Source organism: Terrapene carolina, unplaced genomic scaffold (genome assembly GCF_002925995.2).
Source record: "Terrapene carolina triunguis isolate 2854851 unplaced genomic scaffold, T_m_triunguis-2.0 Scaffold85, whole genome shotgun sequence".
Lineage (NCBI taxonomy): Eukaryota > Metazoa > Chordata > Testudines > Emydidae > Terrapene > Terrapene triunguis.
In genome coordinates, this window is record NW_020664436.1 from 22,165,609 (window position 1) to 22,186,911 (window position 21,303).

The window sequence follows — 21,303 nt, forward strand, 5'->3', positions numbered from 1 at the left end:
AGCTTACAAGAAGTGGAAACTTGGACAAATGACTAGGGAGGAGTATAAAAATATTGCTCGAGCATGCAGGGGGGTAATCAGGAAGGCCAAAGCACAATTGGAGTTGCAGCTAGCAAGGGATGTGAAGGGTAACAAGAAGGGTTTCTACAGGTATGTTAGCAACAAGAAGAGGGTCAGGGAAAGTGTGGGACCCTTACTGAATAGGGGAGGCAACCTAGTGACAGATGATGTGGAAAAAGCTGAAGTACTCAATGCTTATTTGCCTTGGTCTTCACAGATAAGGTCAGCTCCCAGACTGCTGCATTGGGCAGCACAGTATTGGGAAGAAGTGAGCAGCCCTCAGTGGTGAAAGAACAGGTTAAGGACTATTTAGAAAAGCTGGACATGCACAAGTCAATGGGTCTGGATCTAATGCATCCGAGGGTGCTGAGGGAGCTGGCTGATGTGATTGCAGAGCCATTGGCCGTTATCTTTGAACACTCGTGGCAATCGGGGGAGGTCCCAGATGACTGGAAAAATGCAAATATAGTGCTCCTCTTTAAAAAAAGGAACAAGGAGAATTCGGGGAATTACAGCCTCACCTCAGTTCCTGGAAAAATCATGGAGCGGGTCCTCAAGGAATCCATTTTGAAGCACTTGGAGGAGAGGAAGGTGATCAGGAACAGTCAACATGGATTCTCCAAGGGCAAGTCATGCCTGACCAACCTGATTGCCTTCTATGATGAGATAACTGGCTCTCTGAATATGGGGAAAGCAGTGTATGTGATATATCTTGACTTTAGGAAAGCTTTTGATATGGTCCCCCATAGTATTCTTGCCAGCAAGTTAAAGGAGTATGGATTGGATGAATGGACTATAAGGTGGATAGAAAGCTGGCTAGATCGTCAGGCTCAACGAGTAGTGATCAATGGCTCGATGTCTAGTTGGCAGCCAGTATCAAGCGGAGTGTCCCAGGGGGTTGGTCCTGGGGCCGGTTTTGTTCAACATCTTCATTAATAACACTAAGCTGTGGGGAGTGGCAGATACGCTGGAGGGTAGGGATAGGGTCCAGAGTGACCTAGACAAATTGGAGGATTGGGCTAAAAGAAATCTGATGAGGTTCAACAAGGATAAGTGCAGAGTCCTGCACTTAGGATGGAAGAATCCCATGCACTGCTACAGGCTGGGGATTGACTGGCTAAGCGGCAGTCATAGAGAAAAGAACCTGGGGATTACAGTGGACGAGAAGCTGGTTATGAGTCAGCAGTGTGCCCTTGTTGCCAAGAAGGCTAACAGCATATTGGGCTGCATTAGTAGGAGCATTGCCAGCAGATTGAGGGAAGTGATTATTCCCCTCTATTTGGCACTGGTGAGGCCACATCTGGAGTATTGCATCCAGTTTTGCGCCCCCACCCCACCCCCCTCGAAAGGATGTGGACAAATTGGAGAGAGACCAACGGAGGGCAATGAAAATGATTAGGGGGCTGGGGCACATGACTTACGAGGAGAAGTCTGCAAAAGAGAAGAGTGAGGGGGGATTTGATAGCAGCCTTCAACTACCTGAAGGGGGGTTCCAGAGAAGATGGAGCTAGGCTGTTCTCAGTGGTGTCAGGTGACAGAACAAGGAGCAATGGTCTCAAGTTGTAGTGGGGGAGGTCTAGGTTGGATATTAGGAAAAACTATTTCACTAGGAGGGTGGTGAAGCACTGGAATGGGTTACCTAGGGAGGTGGTGGAATCTCCATCCTTAGAGGTTTTTAAGGCCCAGCTTGACAAAACCCTGGTTGGGATGATTTAGTTGGGGTTGGTCCTGCTTTGAGCAGGGGGTTGGACTAGATTATCTCCTGAGGTCTCTTCCAGCCCTAATTTTCTATGATTTTATGCAGGCTATTGAGAGAGCTTGCCAAAGGTCGAGTAAACTACCTTTGATTTTAAGGCTTAGCAAATAAAATGCAATTTATTTTACTCACATTTCTAATTTGTTCTTTTAATGAGGATTATAAATTTGGCCTCTGGTGTTTATTTAGAGGGGGAGAAATCTGCTTTTCATGTGTTTTCCAGTTTCTTTTCTAATTGCTGATTATGGAGATATTTTTGTATATAGTTTGTGTAATTCTAAAGTATGTCTGTAACATCTCAGCCATTCTCACAATAATAGATTGTGATATGATAGAACTATAACTCCTTGATATATGATGTATTGAGTACTGTAGATCTAGCACTGTATGTAGGATTTAGCTTCCTTTAAAAAGTAAGTTTTGCATTCCTAACATAAAAGTATTCTGCTTTTTGTCCTTCCCATTAGGAACCATGGGATGCTCGACACATTCCAGCACTGTTCTCTGCTTTCTGTGGCCTTTTAGTTGCACTTTCTTATCATCTTAGCAGGCAAAGCAGTGATCCATCTGTACTTATGTAAGTTGTCAGTAAACTTTTTTTTATTGGTTATATTGTATGGCATGTAAACTATAACTTGCACAGGGTGATATTTAAGTCTGGAGATGGTGATTTCTGAATTCGGTGACTTAAGGCATCTTCTAACAAAGTTGGTTGTGTAAACTTGGGTCTCAGTGGAAAGAAACATACTGAAAAAGTATGATAAAGGAGGGCTTTTATGGTTATTATACCAGTGTTTTAGAAAACACTCTTTTTTGAGAGGGACTGGATATCTCAAGGACTAGCAATAAGATACACATTTACCTCTAGATAAATGGTACAAAATAAGGTACTGATCCTGAAAACGTTTATGTATGTGCTTAAGTGTACTACCATGAGTAGTCCCATTGAAATCAATGAGATGATGTACAATAGTAAAGTGAAGCATTTGCTGGATCATGGCCAAAGACTGCTGTCAGTGGCTGAAAGATAGTGTCATTAGTTTGGTAGCTTGTATGAAATATATTTTGGTCTTGGTCCATTCCAGTAGCCAGCTGTCTCCATTGCAAAACTATCATCAGATTTGTCACTAAATGGTGCCGCTGTCAGTTGTCTCAGCAGAAAGAACAATGAATGAATAAACAGAAACCAAACGATTCAATTTCTCATCACTAGGTACCCAAAGTACTTTGATGAAATGGGAAGTGTTCACACCTGCTGCCCATGGTGTACCAGTTCGGTAAATGAATAAAGGGCTTCAACCACCTGGGCAATAAATCTAGTACCTTTCATCAGTACTAAGTTCTTTGGGTCAGATTTTGCTGTCTGGGAATTATATGATTAACCCTTATGGAACTAGTTAATCCCCAATGGATGCCACCTGGGGACAGGTTAATTATCAGGGTTTGGGGAGATGCATTAGGAAGCACTTAAGAAGCAAGAGGAAGAGTTTCTGACCCTTGGGGTGCACGACCTGATCACAACTCTTTTCTAGTGTCAGTTCCATCACCTTTGCCTCTCCACTGATGTTAACTGCTCTTCAAGGTAGTAAGCATTTAAAGCTGAGTCCAGGGACAGTGAAGAACCAGTGTAGAACAAGCAACATGGTGATCTGAAGGTTGGGCTGACAGAAGCAGAGATGCAACTAGAAACATGTGACCCCATGCCATCTTGGTGTGGGCCTTTTTCGGGCATTCACAGAGAGAGCCAGGTAATTCTGAGGGAGACAATGGGGAGTTATTATATGCAGAGGAGGAAACAGGAATGGGAAGGAAGGTGAAAAGGACCTGTGGCATGAACTGAAATTCTTAAGTTCTTCAGTGTGGTTTATGTAAATCCTGTCATCCTCATGATCCCTGCTGTATTCTGTCTGAGGTGGAAGTGCAGTAAGAAGTGCTTCCACTTACTCTCCTGGAGCCTAATCCAAAACCCATTGAATCTTTCCATTTATTTCAATGGGCTCTGGATCAGGTCCACTACGAGTGACATATAACTCATTCTACAGGATGCTATAGAATACAGAAATGGTTGTGGGGTGAAGTACTATCAGTTCTTGTGTAAAATACACACAGAAAAATACCAAATAAGCACTCAAGAATGAGTTCTTTAGATTTTAAATGTGTATTTTCTTCAGGATATAATTCCCAGTCCATTAATGTCTTTAATTAAACAAAAACTCGTATCTTTTGTTTTAAATAAGGTGTTTTGAATCCTTGAATTCATTGCTTGGCCACCTTTTAAATCTAGTTTCTAATCCCCTAACGACCTTAATCAAATTCTCAGCAGTTCAAATGGTTGTTAAATGTCTTGTTTGAGATTAAAATATGAGTTTCTGATTCTACAACAACATCAAGTATTCATTGAATAATCATGATTAAAATGTATAATCCCCAAAAAGAGGTTTAAGATATTTTGTAATGACTCTGAATTTAACTAAATGGAGTTTAGGGGATTGGAAACAGTATTTAAGGAATGGCCTACAGCATAAATTTTAAGATGAAGGAGAAGGTGTTGTGTAAAACTAAAATGAGGATGAACATGTAATTTATATTGAGGTGAGCATTTTGCCCTTTGTAATTAGGATGACCAGATAGGAAGTGTGAAAAATTGGGACGGGGTGGGGAGTAATTGGAACCTGTATAAGAAAAAGCCCCAAGTATCGGGACTGTCCCTATAAAATCGGGTCATCTGGTCACCCTATTTGTAATATCAGTGTTTGACATCAGAAGTGGCACAAAAGAACCCCCTTGCCAGCATTCTCAGTAGTGGTCAAAGATTAGAAAGGGCATGGAACTGAACTACCCTCTCACATGGTCCCTTTCCAATTAATGCTACTGTGCTGATTCTAGACTACACTTCCTTATCGGTGAGGAAGCTGACACTGCCCTGGTCAGCTTTTCAGCTTTTCTATAGCAATCCCCTGCTATGCAGCAGTAGAATAGTTACTGCGTATGTAAGGGTAAAGTTGGGCTCTAAAATGTCTAAGGGCATATAACCCCATTAGCTGAAAAGCGGTTATTCCGAAGTATTCTAACAAATGTTTTTTGTAATAGGTCCCTTATTCAATGTAAATTTTTTCCTCACTTTCTACGTCAAAATTTGAGAGATTCATCAACAGATGCACTCCCAGAGAAGATGAGAGAGTCAGTGGTAAGGCTTTTTAAAATTATTTATTTTATGTACTGGAAACCTGCAATCCACCCATGTGGAATCCCTTAACTATGCTCAAGTGTCGACGCTACTGCCTCAAGTGTGGATGCGCTCTGCCGACAGAGGAAGACAGTGTGAACATGCAGCAACCATTTTCTTTTAGCGCTTTTTGATCATTGACAAAACTTTCGGCGAAAAAACTCTGCCACTGTAGACATGGCCTTAGGAAAGTATTGGTGACTGGTCCCCAGGGGAAGGTGGATACCTCAGGAGTTCAGGCTGGTCAAAGATGGGGTTCCCAGAAGGGTTAAGGTGTGGCTAATTCCTTCCAAAAGTTCTGAATTGCCCTGCTTCTAGAAACCTTTCCTTCTCCTCAGCACAGCATCCATAATGGCCACCTCAAAGCACTGGGGAGCTAGATAATCCCTAAAGTGTAAGTATCTGTGGGAGTAAGTAGTGTTTAAGGAGTGCATGGAAAATACGCTACTTTATTGCTTGGTGTAAAAGCCACATCTTCTGTTAAACTTAATTATTTTACTTGGTTAAAGTGCATAGTAGAGGTCTGGCTATTAATGGAGGGAGGCTTCTAAGCAAAGATATAAAATGTTTATTATAAAGCATGGCTACATGCTCTGGTGTTTTTGGTATGTAGCTTATGGGCACAATCCACTGTCAATTGATTTCTATGAACTGGTTGACTGTATTGTAGGTATAGTGGGAGGCATAATTTACTTCTGATTTTATAACCCACACATCCCTTCCACTTATTGCTCATTGCCTAAGGCAAGTGTACAGTCCGACCTCATCTATTCTACAAGTTGAACCATGTCAGGAGACTGACCCAGTTAACAATATGGCCGTCCCTTGAACTGGTTACAATAATTTCATTTCAGAGTGCAGATGAGGATCTGGTTAAAAACACAGTTAAGGTCCTGACTATATTGCAGACTGGAACCATGTAACTAGGAAAAGTGGATAACTGTGTTCCACTGTAGTGCTCTGGCATGGCTATACTGGTAATATAGACAGGGCCTTTGTGTCTTGGTCCCTTTTCGTGGTTGAATTTGTTTCTTGGTGCTCTTTTCTGCCAGGGAATTGGTTTCACATGGTGCTTGTCAGCTGCACATTTCTGCTACACACGTTTGACATCTCACGTAGTTTTCCAGAAACACAGGCTGTTTTTACTGGCTGCTACAAGGGCCTCCTAATGCTGTACCTTCCTTTCTTCCTGTGTTTGGGTTTCCTCCAGTTTATATATTAATGTAAGCAGATGTGCACAAGTCTAAATTGGTTTATGTAGTGCTAACTCTTCCATGCTGGGACCCAGATAGTACTCCCTGAAGAGGAGACTGCGATTGTAGTTTAATACATGCTCTGCCTAAACCCTTTAGTGGCTGGCACCTATGTCTTAATAAATAGTTGAGCCAAGTTAAGTAAGTTCGCCACAATTTTTCCTCACAGTGCAATGCCAGTATAGCAAATTGGTGAGTGTAGACAGCTAAAAAGATATGTGCATCATATTTGAGGGAAACATTCAAACAACAATCCATTCTGATCTTATTCCATTATAGTTAAGGGAGTGTGCTATCGTAACCAGCTCTGGTTTTGATTAATTTTCAAAAGCAAACTAAAAATAGCTTTCAGATCCTCTGTAAGAAGAACTTTGATCAATCTGGGAATTGGGTACACTGTTACATGAGGACCAGAAGGAGAAATTTTAATAGCATATCCTTCCCCCTTTTGTTTCCCTCAGCATGCCCCTGTGTAATGGCCCAAACAAGCTTTTTCTTCCACTGTCAACTGTATAAGATGGCAAAGTGCAACAAAATGTCCAGTGTCCACTGGCCTATTCACCTATGTATAAAGCATGCATAATATTCAGGCTAAATTAGCACCTTTTTAATCAATACATTTAAGATATAAATAACTGGTTCACCTCCCAAGATGAAAGCAAATAGGTTTTAAATATTAAAATAAATCTGTTGTGTTGTATAATGACTTCATATTCATGTTAGTAGTAATCAATATAGCATTTGTAATGTTTAGCTATATGACCTTTACTATTTTTTCTCTGCTCGAATGGCTATGTAAGAATTGTCAGCTTTGGAAACTGGAATTACAAAACAGCTGTCATGGATAATTGACCATTCAACTTTGAGAATGGAGCTTCCTAGCATTATAATTAATTTCTATAGGCATCCCCACGGTTGATTACTACATTAACCAGTAGCCTGAGGGTGTTAATGTGTTACATTCAAACTCAACTTCCTTCCTGGCCTTTAGTACAAACAGTCAGATAGCTAGTAAAAGGATTTATACAAAGCTCCCAATGTATAATTTAAAACAAGAAGAAAAAAATTACAGCATGTTTTCCTGTTTATTCTCTCAAGCAGGAGGTATCCAGAATAGCCTTTTAAAAATAAAGAAATATTTCTTTGATAGAATGGTGGATGGGTGATGTTGAGTCTTTGTCTGCATGATCTGTTTTTACCCAAAACTTAAAAACAATCCCAATGGTAGTGATTATTTCACTATTGAATTTTTACTAGGGTCAGAGGTCAAGCCTTTCACACATAACGTGTATCAAACATTACATTAAAAACATGTCAGGTTGCAAAGTCAAGGACTAGAAAGTTAGGAAATCATGGCCCCGTCCAACCTTAATTCAGCCTGCTTTGGCATCCATTCTGTACACCCCCCTGTGCATGGGGTCTTGTGGAAAATGTGCAGTGTTTTATTTACTCTCACCAACTCTCATCATCTTGTTGCAAATATCATGATATGTGATGTTTTTCTTAAAACCCCAGCTCTGGGAGGCATATGATTACATGAGAATATCAGCTTTCATTTTTAAAATAGTAAGTTTCTATCCTTCAGTCTAGCTTTGAAAACATGACCCGAGTACATTTATTAATTTTTAGCCAACCTCATGATTTCTTTGGGGCCTGACTCGCAATTTTTGAATGCTTGAAGTTGTCATTACTGAGAATGGTATGTGATCATGTAATTAAAGATTATATTATATTATATTATATTATAATGCATATACCCAGCAGGGCTAAATTAAGGTTGTACAGGCAACCATAAATCTAGCATTTCCTAGCTTTCAAGTGCTTAACTTTGCAACCTAAATAACATTATTTTAATGTAGTTTTTAGTATGTAATTTCCTAGGATTTTTAATAAGGAAAAAAAGGTAAAAATAAATTCCATTATGTGCATCATCATTAGGGTTTCAACCCTGAACTTTCAGTACTGATGCACAGCTGCTACCACTTGAGCTACAGGCTAACTACATTAGCTGGTGGAAGGAGAAGGCTGTTATCCTATGGGTGGGAATGGGCCACTGGGGCAGGACCAGGTAGGAGATCAGGAGTTAGTTGATGGTGAGGGGCTGGCCTGGCCTGTTTCTCTTTCACTCTATCCCCTTGAGTTGGGATGCTTCTGTCTGATGTGGTGTCTTCAGAGGTGGGTATGGCCACTGGAGCCATGTGCTGAGTCCAGGCAGGCAGGGTGTTGGTTGGAAGGCTGCACCAGCTCTGCTCACACTCCTTCTGGCTTCCTTACATTGCCAGAACATGTATATGGTGGTTTTGGTGCTGCTGCTTTGGCAGTGGTTTGGATCTAGTTCTTTAGAATGTTCACAGTCCATTAATACTTTGGCAGTCTGCCAAAAATTTCCTGAGGCACACAAGCCAGGGAAGGAAAAGGACAATTAACACTTTATATTTCAGCTAAACCTGAGTGGAGTTTTATGGGATACAGAAAAGGCACTCCTCAAGCCTAAGGGCTTTAGTCCAGCTGAATTTCAAAGGCCTGCTATAAACAGTGTAAGTGTTAGTGTTCTCAGAAACAGGTCGCAATCATCTTTTGATAACCGAAATTAAGCATCCGAAATATAGTGGTCACTGATAGCTCCCCCTATACTTTAAAATTTGTTGGTCAAGTGTTGTCTCCTACATCTGTTTCATTTTTATCTCCCTGTTGTTGGGTCTGTTATCCTATCATTATTTTATGTTTTCTTCCTCCTCCCCACAGAAACACTTGTTGGCTAGGCTGGCTATTGGGGCTGGGTACACAGTCACAGTAACATCTTGAATCAGATGAGGTTTTCTTTTAAGTGAAATTTTGTTGTATCCCAGGTTTCTAGGAGTCTTTAAATTAAAGCACTACAAGTCAGTATCTAGATAAATATCTAGCAGCAGGCATTCAGTTTATGCCAGTCAGCACCTGCATTTGCTTCCAGTGTTAAGTACTGCTAACCCTCTGTAATATGTCTAGTCATAAGTCTAAGCCAAGTTATTGATTTGCTAACCAAAGACATTTCTGTAAGCTCTAAAATACAATGGTTCAAAAATTCACATAGCTCAAAAACTACCTTGTTAATTTGTTTATTCACGATGATATTTTAATCACAAGAAAAATGGGTTAGGAAGAACATATTTTCCTATATCTCCAAAACACAATTACTCCAGCCCAGTTATAGTTCTTTACTTGAAGGTAGATTCTTATCTTTCATTATCATTACATAATACTAGAGATAGGCCCACTTCTGAAAACAGAAATACAGAAAACCCCACAAATACCATTGCATAAACGGAGACACAAATTTAATGTAAAACCATTTTAGTTTTAGTTTAGTTTTAATTGTAACATGGGATACTTAAACAATGTTTACAAAATATGTTTTTAAATGAATTTTAATAAAATTTTAATATGATTGACAGGGTCTTTTTAACAAACGTAGCATGTGGGGAAATAATTTTGCAAAGCATATTGCAGAAAATACCTTTACATTAAAATATATTTATATATTATAAAACAATGACTAATGTCATCACAATGCAAACTATTAGTAATTCATAATGGAGTAATGTAATTTATCCAGTTAAAATAGTATTCACTTGATAATTTTGTATTTTAAAAAAATTATATTCACAGAAGGAAATCTTGAAATCCGATCTCATTGTCTGCACAGTGGCTGCTGTTCTATCATTTGCAGTCAGCGCCAGCACTGTGTTTCTGTCATTAAGGGTATGTATTATAATCCCCTCCTTTTAAATATTTTCCCCCTAAGATATCATCTCTATTATGCAAAACTACATGGCTAAGAATAGAGAGGAGCTGTGAAGAGAAGAGTTAAGGAAAAATTATTTAATGGCAAAGATAATTTCAAGGCTTTTGATATACACTGCAAATCAGTTATAGATATTTATATTAGGCACAATTTAATGCATTTAGTAATTGTTTTCCCTAAACCTTTGCTTTATACTAGTCTTTTTTTATGACATAGAAGCTGTTGGAAGAGGGATTCTTACATAAACCCGACCAATTTAGCTTTTTTATTTTCAGTTACAATACTAGTTAAATGTGTGTGTAAAGTACATTTTGAAAAAGAACAAAGGTTGTTGCTTTCATTTCCTGAGCCCCACATCTGCTTCCCACCTGTAGTCTTTGATGCTTTTTATATAAGAATCAATATTTCTTGCAAATGTATAAGGAAGATTAAATTGTTGTACATTAAAAATATTGTGTGTCTATAAAATACTATTTGTAAATGTGATTCCATTATTTTCCTCCTTTGGCTCAGCCATTTCTCAGCATTGTGCTGTTTGCTTTAGCATGGACTGTGGGATTCGTAACACATTACATACTTCCTCAGCTCCGCAAGCATCATCCTTGGCTGTGGATTTCACACCCCATACTTAAAAACAAAGAATATCATCAGCGGGAAGTGAGAGGTTTGTAATAAATATTGTCAGAATGTTGGTTGATGTTGCCTTTAGTTTGTCTTGTTTTTAAAGAAAAAATATTCTTGCTTATGTCCATTGCGATGTTTAAAGACGACCATTTTTTCCCAAAATGAGTTTTCTTTTTTCATGTTTTACTTAGAAATATTAGGAGTATCAAGTTTTGATTTCTATTTCTTTTGGATGGCACTCTCTCAGGGACTGGAAGAACGGAAGTGAATATAGTGACATCATAATAGGTAGAAAGGCCAACTGCAACTTTTCCACTTTTCATTGTAGAGGTGGGTGGGTTTGAATCTTTCATGCAGAGCTTTCTGCTAAAATTATCCAATTTTAGCAAAAAAATTCAAGCCCAAAGAATTTTAAACTGTCTGTGTAAACATCCCTTCCTGTCTTAAGTGAGGTCTAGCAAAACTGCCGCTGCAACCCCTACCTATTGGGATTTCATTATCCCATAGTTCTCCAGTCCCCAGACAGTCTTCCAGCAGGAGGGAAGTGTTATTTCTAATGTAGAAAAGCAAGCCCTGAATTCATGGAAGTGAGTAGGTAAACTCCACTTGACTTCAGGTGCAGCAGGATAGGAGTTAAACTGAAGAGTGGAACATTTTGATTCACATTTAAAATGTGTCTAAACATTTCAGCTCCCTACCCCATTACCACACTTAGACTTGGAATTTAGTTCTGCATGAAACAACTTTTTCCCTTTGTATCTTTGTTGCTCCTTCTCTCCCCTTTTATTTATTATTTGAAGTGCTAGTGCCTACTTACACTTCACATCCTCTGTCCCTGCCGCCAACCACCAAAGTGTCCAGGAAATCCACTGGGGCCCTAAACAGATTTCCCCCTACAAAATAAGATTATTCCTTATTATGGGCTCCTTTCCCTTAAACATCAGCTTTCATGTATGTGACGGGTTGGGTCACAGAGACCCCCTTGGAATTGCCACCCGATGTACTGAGACTACCTCTGAGCCTGTTTTCCCTGGCAGCTTGGGACTTCAGTACCCTGTCTTGTTGAGCCAGACACGCTAGCCTGCTACAAACACAGACCCAGGTCTGAACCACATCCCCCAAAAGCTGCAGGCTTAACTGAAAACAGCTTAAGAAGTGCTCCTGTCTCTAGCACCCAGACACCCAGTTCCCAATGGGATCCAAATCCCAAATAAAGCCGTTTTACTCTGATTATACAGATTATACAGGGTAAACTCATAATTGTTCGCCCTCTATAACACTGATAGAGAGAGATGCACAGTTGTTTGCTCCCCCAGGAATTAATTACTTACTCTGGGTCAATTTAATAAGCAAAAAGTGATTTTATTAAGTATAAAAAGTAGGATTTAAGTGGTTCCAAGTAATAACAGACAGAACAAAGTAAATTACCAAGCAAAATAAAACAAAAACATGCAAGTCTAAGCCAAATACAGTAGGAAACTAAATGCAGGTAAATCTTACCCTCAGAGATGTTCCAATAAGCTTCTTTCATAGACTAGACTCCTTCTTACTCTGGGTCCAGCAATCACTCACACACCCCCATAGTTACTGTCCTTTGTTCCAGGTTCTTTCAGGCATCTCTTTGGGGTGGAGAGGCTATCTTTTCAGCCAGCTGAAGACAAAATGGAGGGGTTTCCAGGGCCTTTTATATTCTCTCTCTTGTGGGCAGAAACCCCTTTGTTCTCCTGTGCATGATCACAGCAACAAGATGGAGTCTGTAGCCACCTGGGCAAGTCACATGTCTATGGATGATTCAGCTTTTTGCAGGCCAATATCATTGTTTACATGTTAGTTTGAACGTTCTCAGGAAAGCTCAGATGTGGATTGGCGTCTCCCAAAGTCCATTGTCAGTTAAGTGTTTCTTGATTGGGCACTTACTGAGAATAGTTCTTTCTCAAGAAGCTGACGAAATGCTTCACTGTGGCTACTTAGAATCAAACAAGTACATAGCCAATATTCATAACTTCAAATACAAATATGATACAAACATACAGACAGCATAATCATAACCAGCAAACTACAACCTTTCCATAGACACCCCACTTGGTCTCCTCTGTACAAGACCTGGTGCAGCCATAGGACCCTGGTTGCAACAAAGATCTATACGGCCACAGTTTATGTCAATAACATCACAACATACCTCTGACCAGAACTTCAAAGTGCTGGAATATAATGGTGAGAAGAATCTTAGACTTTTTCTTTAGATTATTGGTAACTGGGCTGCTAGCCCATCTAATATTTATTCATGACTCTGGCTTAAATCTGAGTTACTCCTTCCCTTGTGAAAAATGTAGATAGAATTGCACATGAATGTTCAAACGTTTCACCTTTGTAGGCCTGGATTCAAATCTGAATTTATTTACTGGGCAAAATAGATTTCCGTGCAATCCCAAGTGGATATTTATCCCTGTTTATTAAACGTCCTAACTTCTTTTTTACACTTGGTGTAAAATGCAAGTTGTTTTACCCTTGGTGTAATTTTTAGATTGTGGAAAAGGGGAATGTTATGTATGGAAATGGAGGACATATCAAATATAATGATAATAATACGTAGCTCTTCTATAGTGCTTTTCATCAGTAGATCTCAAACCACTTTTCAAAGGAGGCCAGTATTATCCCAGTTTTACACAGATGATAGAAGGGAAGATGAAAGCTCAAAGACCTCCTTCACCTTGCATCACATTGAGCTACTGTGTATGAGTCAAGTGACCGATGGCCTAATCCAGGGTTATGTAAACTGAGGGACAGCCTAATATTTGTACTGAAGTTTATAGCCATTTTACATGATATAGAGAAAATAAAAATAACCCTTCTCTTTTTAATACCCATGCCCTTTAGGGAATGTTCAAATTATTAATGATAAAAACTTTATATATAAACTTCTTAATGACAGACATAGTTTCCACTGTATTTCTGCAGGGCATAATATTCTGCTAGCAGAAGTAATAAGGCTAAAATAATGTCTTTCCCTGGCATCTGTGGCAATGGGGATTTACTGAAAATATAGCAATGAAACAATGCAGGGGAAGAGTTCTTTTTAAAATGGCATTTCTCATTTTTAAAAAATGTAACAAAATCAAGTTAAAAGCAAGAACACAGAATGTTGTATCAGTGATGTTTAGCCATTGTGTTCGCTCTGTCAATATAAGCCTTAGTGGTTATCCATATAGACCCCTGTAAGAGAGAATATAGCACAGAGAAGTCCCTTTACCAATAACATTTACCTCACCTACTAGCTGGGCTTTCTATTTATAATCACCAATTGATCTGTACACCTGCATTAGCTATATTTTGAGAACACTGTACTGTAGCGTTTAACCCTCTGTTACAGTACAATTACATTACAACCTCTGTTACATATTGTGTGCAGTTTGATATGCTGTACTCTGTGTTTAAGACATCTGTGTTTAAAAGTGAATTGTATTTGCTAAATAGATTTTCCTGTTTAAGAAATTGAGGCAGAATTATATTTACTTTGACTTTTGAATGTTTAAAATTTGAGCGGCATGGTTACTGAAGTCTGTAACTTTCGTTTCCTGCATAATATCTCAAGAGAATCACTAAAGCTGAATGAAACAATGTAACTTCATTGATAATTTGGTCTTATTAATAACTACTGGCTTCAGCAGGTGCTGCCTTGGTATGTAGGAATATCTGTAAATATTTTAGAATCTCCGAGGCTAATTTCTAGTTCTCCTGAAGTTTTTTTATTTCAGCAAACTACTTGAATTCTTTTTTCAGCTGTCATCTTCTCTTTGCTCCCAGCTGGAAACTTGCTTGTCATATCTTGATGGATCATTCTCAAACTATGTTCTTGAGGTGCTTGAAAACAATAATGTCAGAGCACAGTCTGCTGCAGGACTTCAGTATCCTGTTCTTCAAACTAGACAACAAAAGGGTTCTGCTCATCCCCTGCAAAATCATGCATTTGCCATACATTAAGGATTTAAACCTCTCTGAAAAATCATGTCTTCAAAACAAAACCTGTGTACCAAAAAGTACCCAAGAGATTTGATTGAAGGTTGCCTTTTAACTGTTACCACAAAATACCAAGGAAAGTGTACTGGAAATGTAAATCTTATTAATGATTTGTATTCCAGCTGAAAGTCATTGTTTTAAAATGCTTCCTTTGCTTGATAATGAGCAACTCTTGTGAATATCCTGGCTTTGTTGTCTTTTGCATGAGTTTAATCATAGAAGAACATAGGATTTCTTCCCTTATCCCCATTAGGTCTGTCTTCATTCATTGGAAAAACATAATTTTCGTAAAGGTAATGGCTCAGCTTTTAAAAAGGCTGAGAGTAGAGATATACCAGACAAATCCACTTCACACTTTGACTGATCTGCATTGATGGTTCAGCTCATACTTTGGGATCACTTGTATCACTCAGACGAACAGCTCCCTGGTACAATCAGGAGTCAAGGCATTTTCAGATTCTTCTATATTCTCTATTTCCTATGTTGTTCATCTAGTCTGTATTGCTTTAATTATTGCAGAAGTGTACCCAGAATGTATTGAATTTAGAATGTATGAAAAATGGTTGTGAAAACAGGTCCCTCACAGCATTGCCATGGTCATTTCTACCTGCTACTTTGGAGGCAAAAAAGCTTGATTTTGAAATGTGAATCATATTTTTAATTAAAGCTTTGAAAAAGCCTGGCATCAGAGCCATAGACAGTAATAAGAGGAAATACTTTAAGCTATAAAGAGTGAAGGATATTGAGTCTCAGAAATTCATGTACAGCTTTTTGAAAGCCTGTTACCTCAACCAAAGATATCATAGGTCCATGAATTAAGGTAATTTGGAAGAATTGGTTCCTGACTTTTCTGCTTGTATCTATTGAACATATGGTACAACGGAATCTTGATTCACTGTGTCCTCTTGTTTCTCACCATCATATTGCTGAAATAGCTTATTTTATTCTTCTTGCTGTAGGAAGGGGTGTTGGTAGTTCAGCAGGTGGTTCTTATCTTTGAGTCAGTACTGAACCAATACTCCAGTATGGTGCACTTTGCAGTTGCAAATACTGTTTTTCAGATGACCTGAACTATTTGTGCTCATTAAAGAATTCCTGTCACTTTTGCAAGAATACAGGTGTTACTCAGGAAACTTCACTCTGCCTGCCTAATTTCTCCCTGCAATTTCAACTGGATACAGTAGTCATGTCCTGTCTGACTGCTGAATAATATTGTTGTGCACTGTTAAAAGACTGTATTTACCTATATAATAGTTTCTTTGTAAAGTATTTTTGGGTCTTTTGGGATAATAATCCCTAGCTCTTTTATAGTGCTTTTTATCCTTAGATCTCAAAACACTTTACAAAGTTTGACAAATCATTATCCCCATTTTACAGATGGGGAAACTGAGGTACAGAGAGGGGACATGACTTAGCCAAGATCATCGAGCAGGCCAGTGACAGAGCTGGGAATAGAAATCCAGGTTTCTGGAGTCTTCATTTAGTGCTCTCTCCACTTGGTCACACAGCTTCCCCACTAGGTCACATGAAAGGTGTTAGTTAATTATAAATATTCTTTAATAAATAAAATATTGTAAGTAAGAAAAGTAATTAAAGTGATGAACAACAAATATGTTTATTAATATCATGTCATGTTTTACTTCTAAAAATTTAGCAGGATCTATCCTTTAGTATGTACAATTTCAGCTACTATATGTGCAGCAAAAAGAAGCAAAGTATGTAATGTATAAATATTGGCCAGACCCAGAGAACAACATGATTGCTATATGGCAAAAGAATTATGGATTACATGAAGTGTCATAAATTAGTGGGTATATTAACTAGTATGATATACAAACTGATGATTTGTCCTTTTGACATTAATGCATTTATTGTTTATACAGTATTTATATGGTGAAAAAAATAATAATTTGACAAAATGGTCTGTTATCTGGGTTTTTATTTCAGATGCTGCTCATTTAATGTGGTTTGAAAGACTCTATGTGTGGCTTCAATGTTTTGAGAAATACATCTTGTATCCAGCAATAATATTGAATGCCCTCACCATTGATGCTTTTTCAATTAGTAAATACAAGAGACTTGGTACACAGTAAGTTGATTATAGTTCATAGTATGTGATTCATAGATTTAAGACTGCTCACATTCAGACGAATGTTCAAAAGATGAAGCTCATGGCGTATAGGTCCATCAATGGCTATTAGCCAAGATGGTCAGGGACACAACCCCATGGTCTGTGTGTCCCTAAACCTCTGACTGCCAGAAGCTGGGGACTGAATGACAAGGGCCTGAATCATTCGATAATTGCTCTTTTCTGTTTATTCCCTCTGAGACGTCTGGCACTGGCCATTGTCGGAAGACAGGATCTTGGGCTACATGGGCCACTGGTCTGACCCAGTATGGCCATTCTTATGTTTTTTTTATGAAGTTTAATGTTGCGTAAATGAGTCTGGTTATTTGTCACAATTTGGTTTTGTGCTATTAATGAATAACAATAAATACAAAATGCTATCCTTATTGGCTCTGTTAAAGGACAATTCAAACTGTCTTAAAATATGATAAAGGAGATGCTGTTGGTGCTGCAGCAAACATGATTGAGGCTAGAGAGATTTAAATTTATATAGAGAGATTAAAAAACTAAATATGTATAGCATGCCCAAATGACAGCTAAAACCAGGCGATATTATACCAGTCTGCAGGTGTTCAAAGGGTGTAAACACCTTGGGAGTAACCAGGATTAATGAGATGAAATGAGAAATCTAGGTTGGATATCAGGGAACTGTAAAGTTTATTAGACTGTGGAAAAGTCTCTCAGAGGAGGTATCACAGGCCTCATTACTAGAGTCATTGAAGGCTAGGTTGGACAAAGCCTTCAAGAATGTAGAGTGCAGAACTGTCCTGAATTAGCAGGGATATGATCAGGAAAACAATATAAGGTTTTTCCATGTCTAACCTCTGTGACTGTAATTAGAACTAAATGTTGCTGATCCACAGTATTATAATACGTTCTTCGAAGAGAGCCTTTTGTGGTGTCAATTTTTGCTTGATGACCTACAAACTGCTGTGAGATTCAGTGGTATTGTAGTGATTGCAATGCCCTCTCTGAGCAGAATTAGTACACAGCCTTTTTCAGTACTATAGTGATTTAAATTTGTTAAAAAACTGGCCTGTGTTCAGGAACAAAGATCCATTACAAATGGAGCGTTATTTTTCCTGTATCCAGATTGTCTGGATGTTAGTTTTTTAAATCAGATTATTTTTAACTTGGATGTCGTGAAAAACTATTTGTTATTAATTATTATTAATAATAATAATTTCTCTGACAGTAGCATGTAGAGGCTCAGACCCATGATTCTACGGACTGTACAGACATATACCAAAAGAGGGTTCTGGTCCTAAAGAGCTTGCATTCTAAATTAGAGCTTACATTCTAAACAAACTATATCAACTTTTGTACAGGAGCATACGGCAACATTTTAAAAAATACCTATTTTCAGAAGTGACATAGGCACTTAAGAAGCTGAGTCTCATTGAATGTCAATGGGATTTAAGCTTCTAAGTTTCTTAGGCATGTTTTGAAAATTTTACCTGGAATGTAATACAGCTCACCCTCGTAGATGTGGTGGTTCTGTAGGTCTAGCAGAACTAAAAAGTAGCCAAATGTTAGTTTGACACTTGTCAGCAGATATATCTCTGAACCCACTGGAGGATCAGATGTGTTGAGTAAGAAGATATTATTTTACATAGTAACTTTTCAGAGTAGAATTGCAACCCCAACTGTTCAAAAATCATGAGTCAGACCCCCCCAATTCATGAGATTTTAAAAAATAATCATATTTGGGTCTGCCTTCTGATAGTTAAACCTTTAGGGGAATGCCACCAGTCCCCAATGTAGGCGTGATCATCTCAGATTTTAAATTCACCCTTTGAAGACACACTTAAAAATGCAGGTTCTGACTGTTGCTCAGAGAGGACTCATTTTTTCTAATCCCATTTGGTGTGGAGAGCTGCCACACTATTCCTCCCTAGCCTCTTCCCTAACTTGACAGAATACTTAGAGAGGAGGATAGTGGGGGATAGAATGGCAGCTACCCCACACATGTTCTCCTTCCACACTTGCCCATATGGCCCCTATGTTCACTTGCCTCCCTGTATTTCTTCCCTTTCCCCTCACTGTTTCCCACCCTTCACATTCCTGGTACCCCATTTTCCTCCTGCACTCCATGTTCCCAGCCACCCCCTCAGCCTGGCTTATTTCTCTGCACTCCTCTTCAGTCAGCCTCTTGCATTTCATAATCCCCTGCAACTCTCTCAGTCTACCTAATTCTCCCTACGCTCCTCTGACTCCTCATGATCCTACCACAGTCTTCTGTCCTGCTGCTCTACACTCTCATTACTTGCGCCTCCCCATTCTCTTATATCCTTGCTTGCCCTCACCTAATGACTAAGGGGCAGGGCCGGCTCCAGGCACCAGCTTAACAAGCAGGTGCTTGGGGCGGCCAAGGGAGAGGGGCGGCACCTGCGGCAATTCGGGGGCGGCAGGTCCCTCACTCCTTCTAGGACCGAAGGACCTGTCGCTGAACTGCCGTCGCCAATCGCGGCTTTTTTTTTTTTCCAATTACCGCCGCCGATCGCGATCGCGGCTTTTATTTTTTTTTGCTTGGGGCGGCAGAAATGCTGGAGCCGGCCCTGCTAAGGGGTCTCCCTTAGTCCCTGAAGGCAGCCTGGCTCAGCTCCCATTGAAAGCAGTGGGAGATGATGACCATTTAAATGTTGTGGATTTTAAGGCCATAAGGGACTGTTATAATCATCTAGTCTGACCTCCTGCATAAAATACTACATAGAATCATGTCCAATAATTTCTGCACCAAACCCATAACTTCTGTTTGAGCTACAGCATCTTTTAGAAGGACATCCAGTTTTACCTTCAAGTGATGGGGAATCCACTAGATCGCTAGGTTAGTTGTTCCAGTGGCTAAGTACCTTCAGTGTTAAGGGATAATGGCAAAACTGCACAAGTCTGAATACAGAAATCACATCATAAGAACAAGAAAAAAAATTCCAAACATTGCACGACTTGCAATAAAATCATGACTTGTTAACATAGTTGGACTTTGTAATCTGAAAATTGAAATCAGTTTGTATCACTCAAGAAATTGAGATGAAGAATTACCTACCTTCAGTTTTTATCTGACTTTTGCAAAACATATGTGAGGATGAAGTGCAGAAACTGCCGAATGTGGGTACCACATATATATTTTTAAATAATTCTTTTTTAAGAAGTTTCTTTGGGAGGATTTAGGGCTCCCCAGAGCCTCTAGCACCAAACAAGGGTAAAGTATTGTTCCTGGTTATGACATCTGAAATGAAGCCCCCTGGGGCAACTGTGTGGAAGAATCAGGATAGAGGCAGTAGGGCGAGTGAAGAGCAGTCCCAAAATCTTGTATTATCTGAGCGGAGCGGGACAGGCACCAATCAACTCCCAACACGTTTCCTCCAGAGATAATTAGTTGAAGGGTGAGAGAGACAAAAAAGGGGGGCAGGAGCCAACCCCAGCACCAAATATCTCTGTCTGGGTTTGGACATGCTAGGTGTTAACAACACCTGCTTAACTGCACCAAAACCTGGTTGCTAGGGCAGAAGGGCTTGAAAGAGTCTCAGCAAAGCAGCCAGCAGGGCTATCATCTCCTGCTAAGGCAGGGCAGCCCTGGGTTCTTTGTTTCTTTAGTCCTCTTATTACAGAGGGCTGTATTATCTCTCGGTTCTTAGCTACATACTCTCCAGGAAGAAGAATGTCATGTATACAGTAGCTTAAAGAAGGGGAAGTTACTTTCCATGCCTGTAATTCTACTTTTAAGATATCATCTTGCAAGATTCTCATTCACTTGTCTACCTCCCCTCAGAATTTGGAGGGATGTTTTTTGAGGCAATGTGTTTTTGCAATTTCATCTTGTTGTTCTTATCTGGCTGGATGTATTTGACTTTTCTAATTGCATCTGTTTTTGTGATTTAAAAAATGGCATTGCTCTGTGTGTGTTTTGGGAGTGTGTGTGTGGGGGGGGGAGGGATGATGAGCAGGGGTTGGAGCCCTTGCTTCCGGCACTGTCAGAAACTGACTGGAATGTTCTAGAACCAAAGGGAGTGGTGGTTGGTGGTGCATATTGGACAGTCTGGGGCAGCTTACCATGTTGCCTGCTACTGTCATTGCCTGAAGAGGTTAAACAACAAAAAGAGATCACTCTGAGCTAGGGCAGTTGTACCATGTTTCCACTGGGAGGTTAAGACAAGCCTTCCCCTCCCCGCCCCTCCCCCCCCAAAAGAATCCTGTGTGGCAATATCTTTAAAGAGAGAGAATTACCAGAAAGCAATGCTCCCTTATCCTCTAGCAAGAAATTATATGCTCAAAAAACTCCTTTCTGCCTGAAATTTTGTGAATATTAGGCGAGCATAAATATCGACCTGATCAGGAAAAGGGTCTTTCAGTTGCTGCTGTTGTTGCTCTGTGATTTTATGCCTCTCCCCATTAAAATCTTCCTCACTGCCCCAAGAATTTTGTTCTTCTTGATGAACATCAAATCCAACAAAT

The 21,303-nt window shown here is 39.4% G+C and overlaps 1 protein-coding gene across 1 annotated transcript in view; it reads left to right on the forward strand.

Annotated features, from left to right (window-relative positions):
• Positions 1–21,303, forward strand: part of PCNX2 (pecanex 2) — a 229,616-nt gene that overhangs the window by 107,476 nt on the left and 100,837 nt on the right. Inside the window, exons 17-21 of the mRNA XM_026649526.1 lie at positions 2,284–2,393; positions 4,907–5,003; positions 9,944–10,036; positions 10,593–10,743; positions 16,668–16,809. Coding sequence (XP_026505311.1) covers positions 2,284–2,393; positions 4,907–5,003; positions 9,944–10,036; positions 10,593–10,743; positions 16,668–16,809 — 593 coding nt within the window. The remainder of the gene's footprint in view (positions 1–2,283; positions 2,394–4,906; positions 5,004–9,943; positions 10,037–10,592; positions 10,744–16,667; positions 16,810–21,303) is intronic.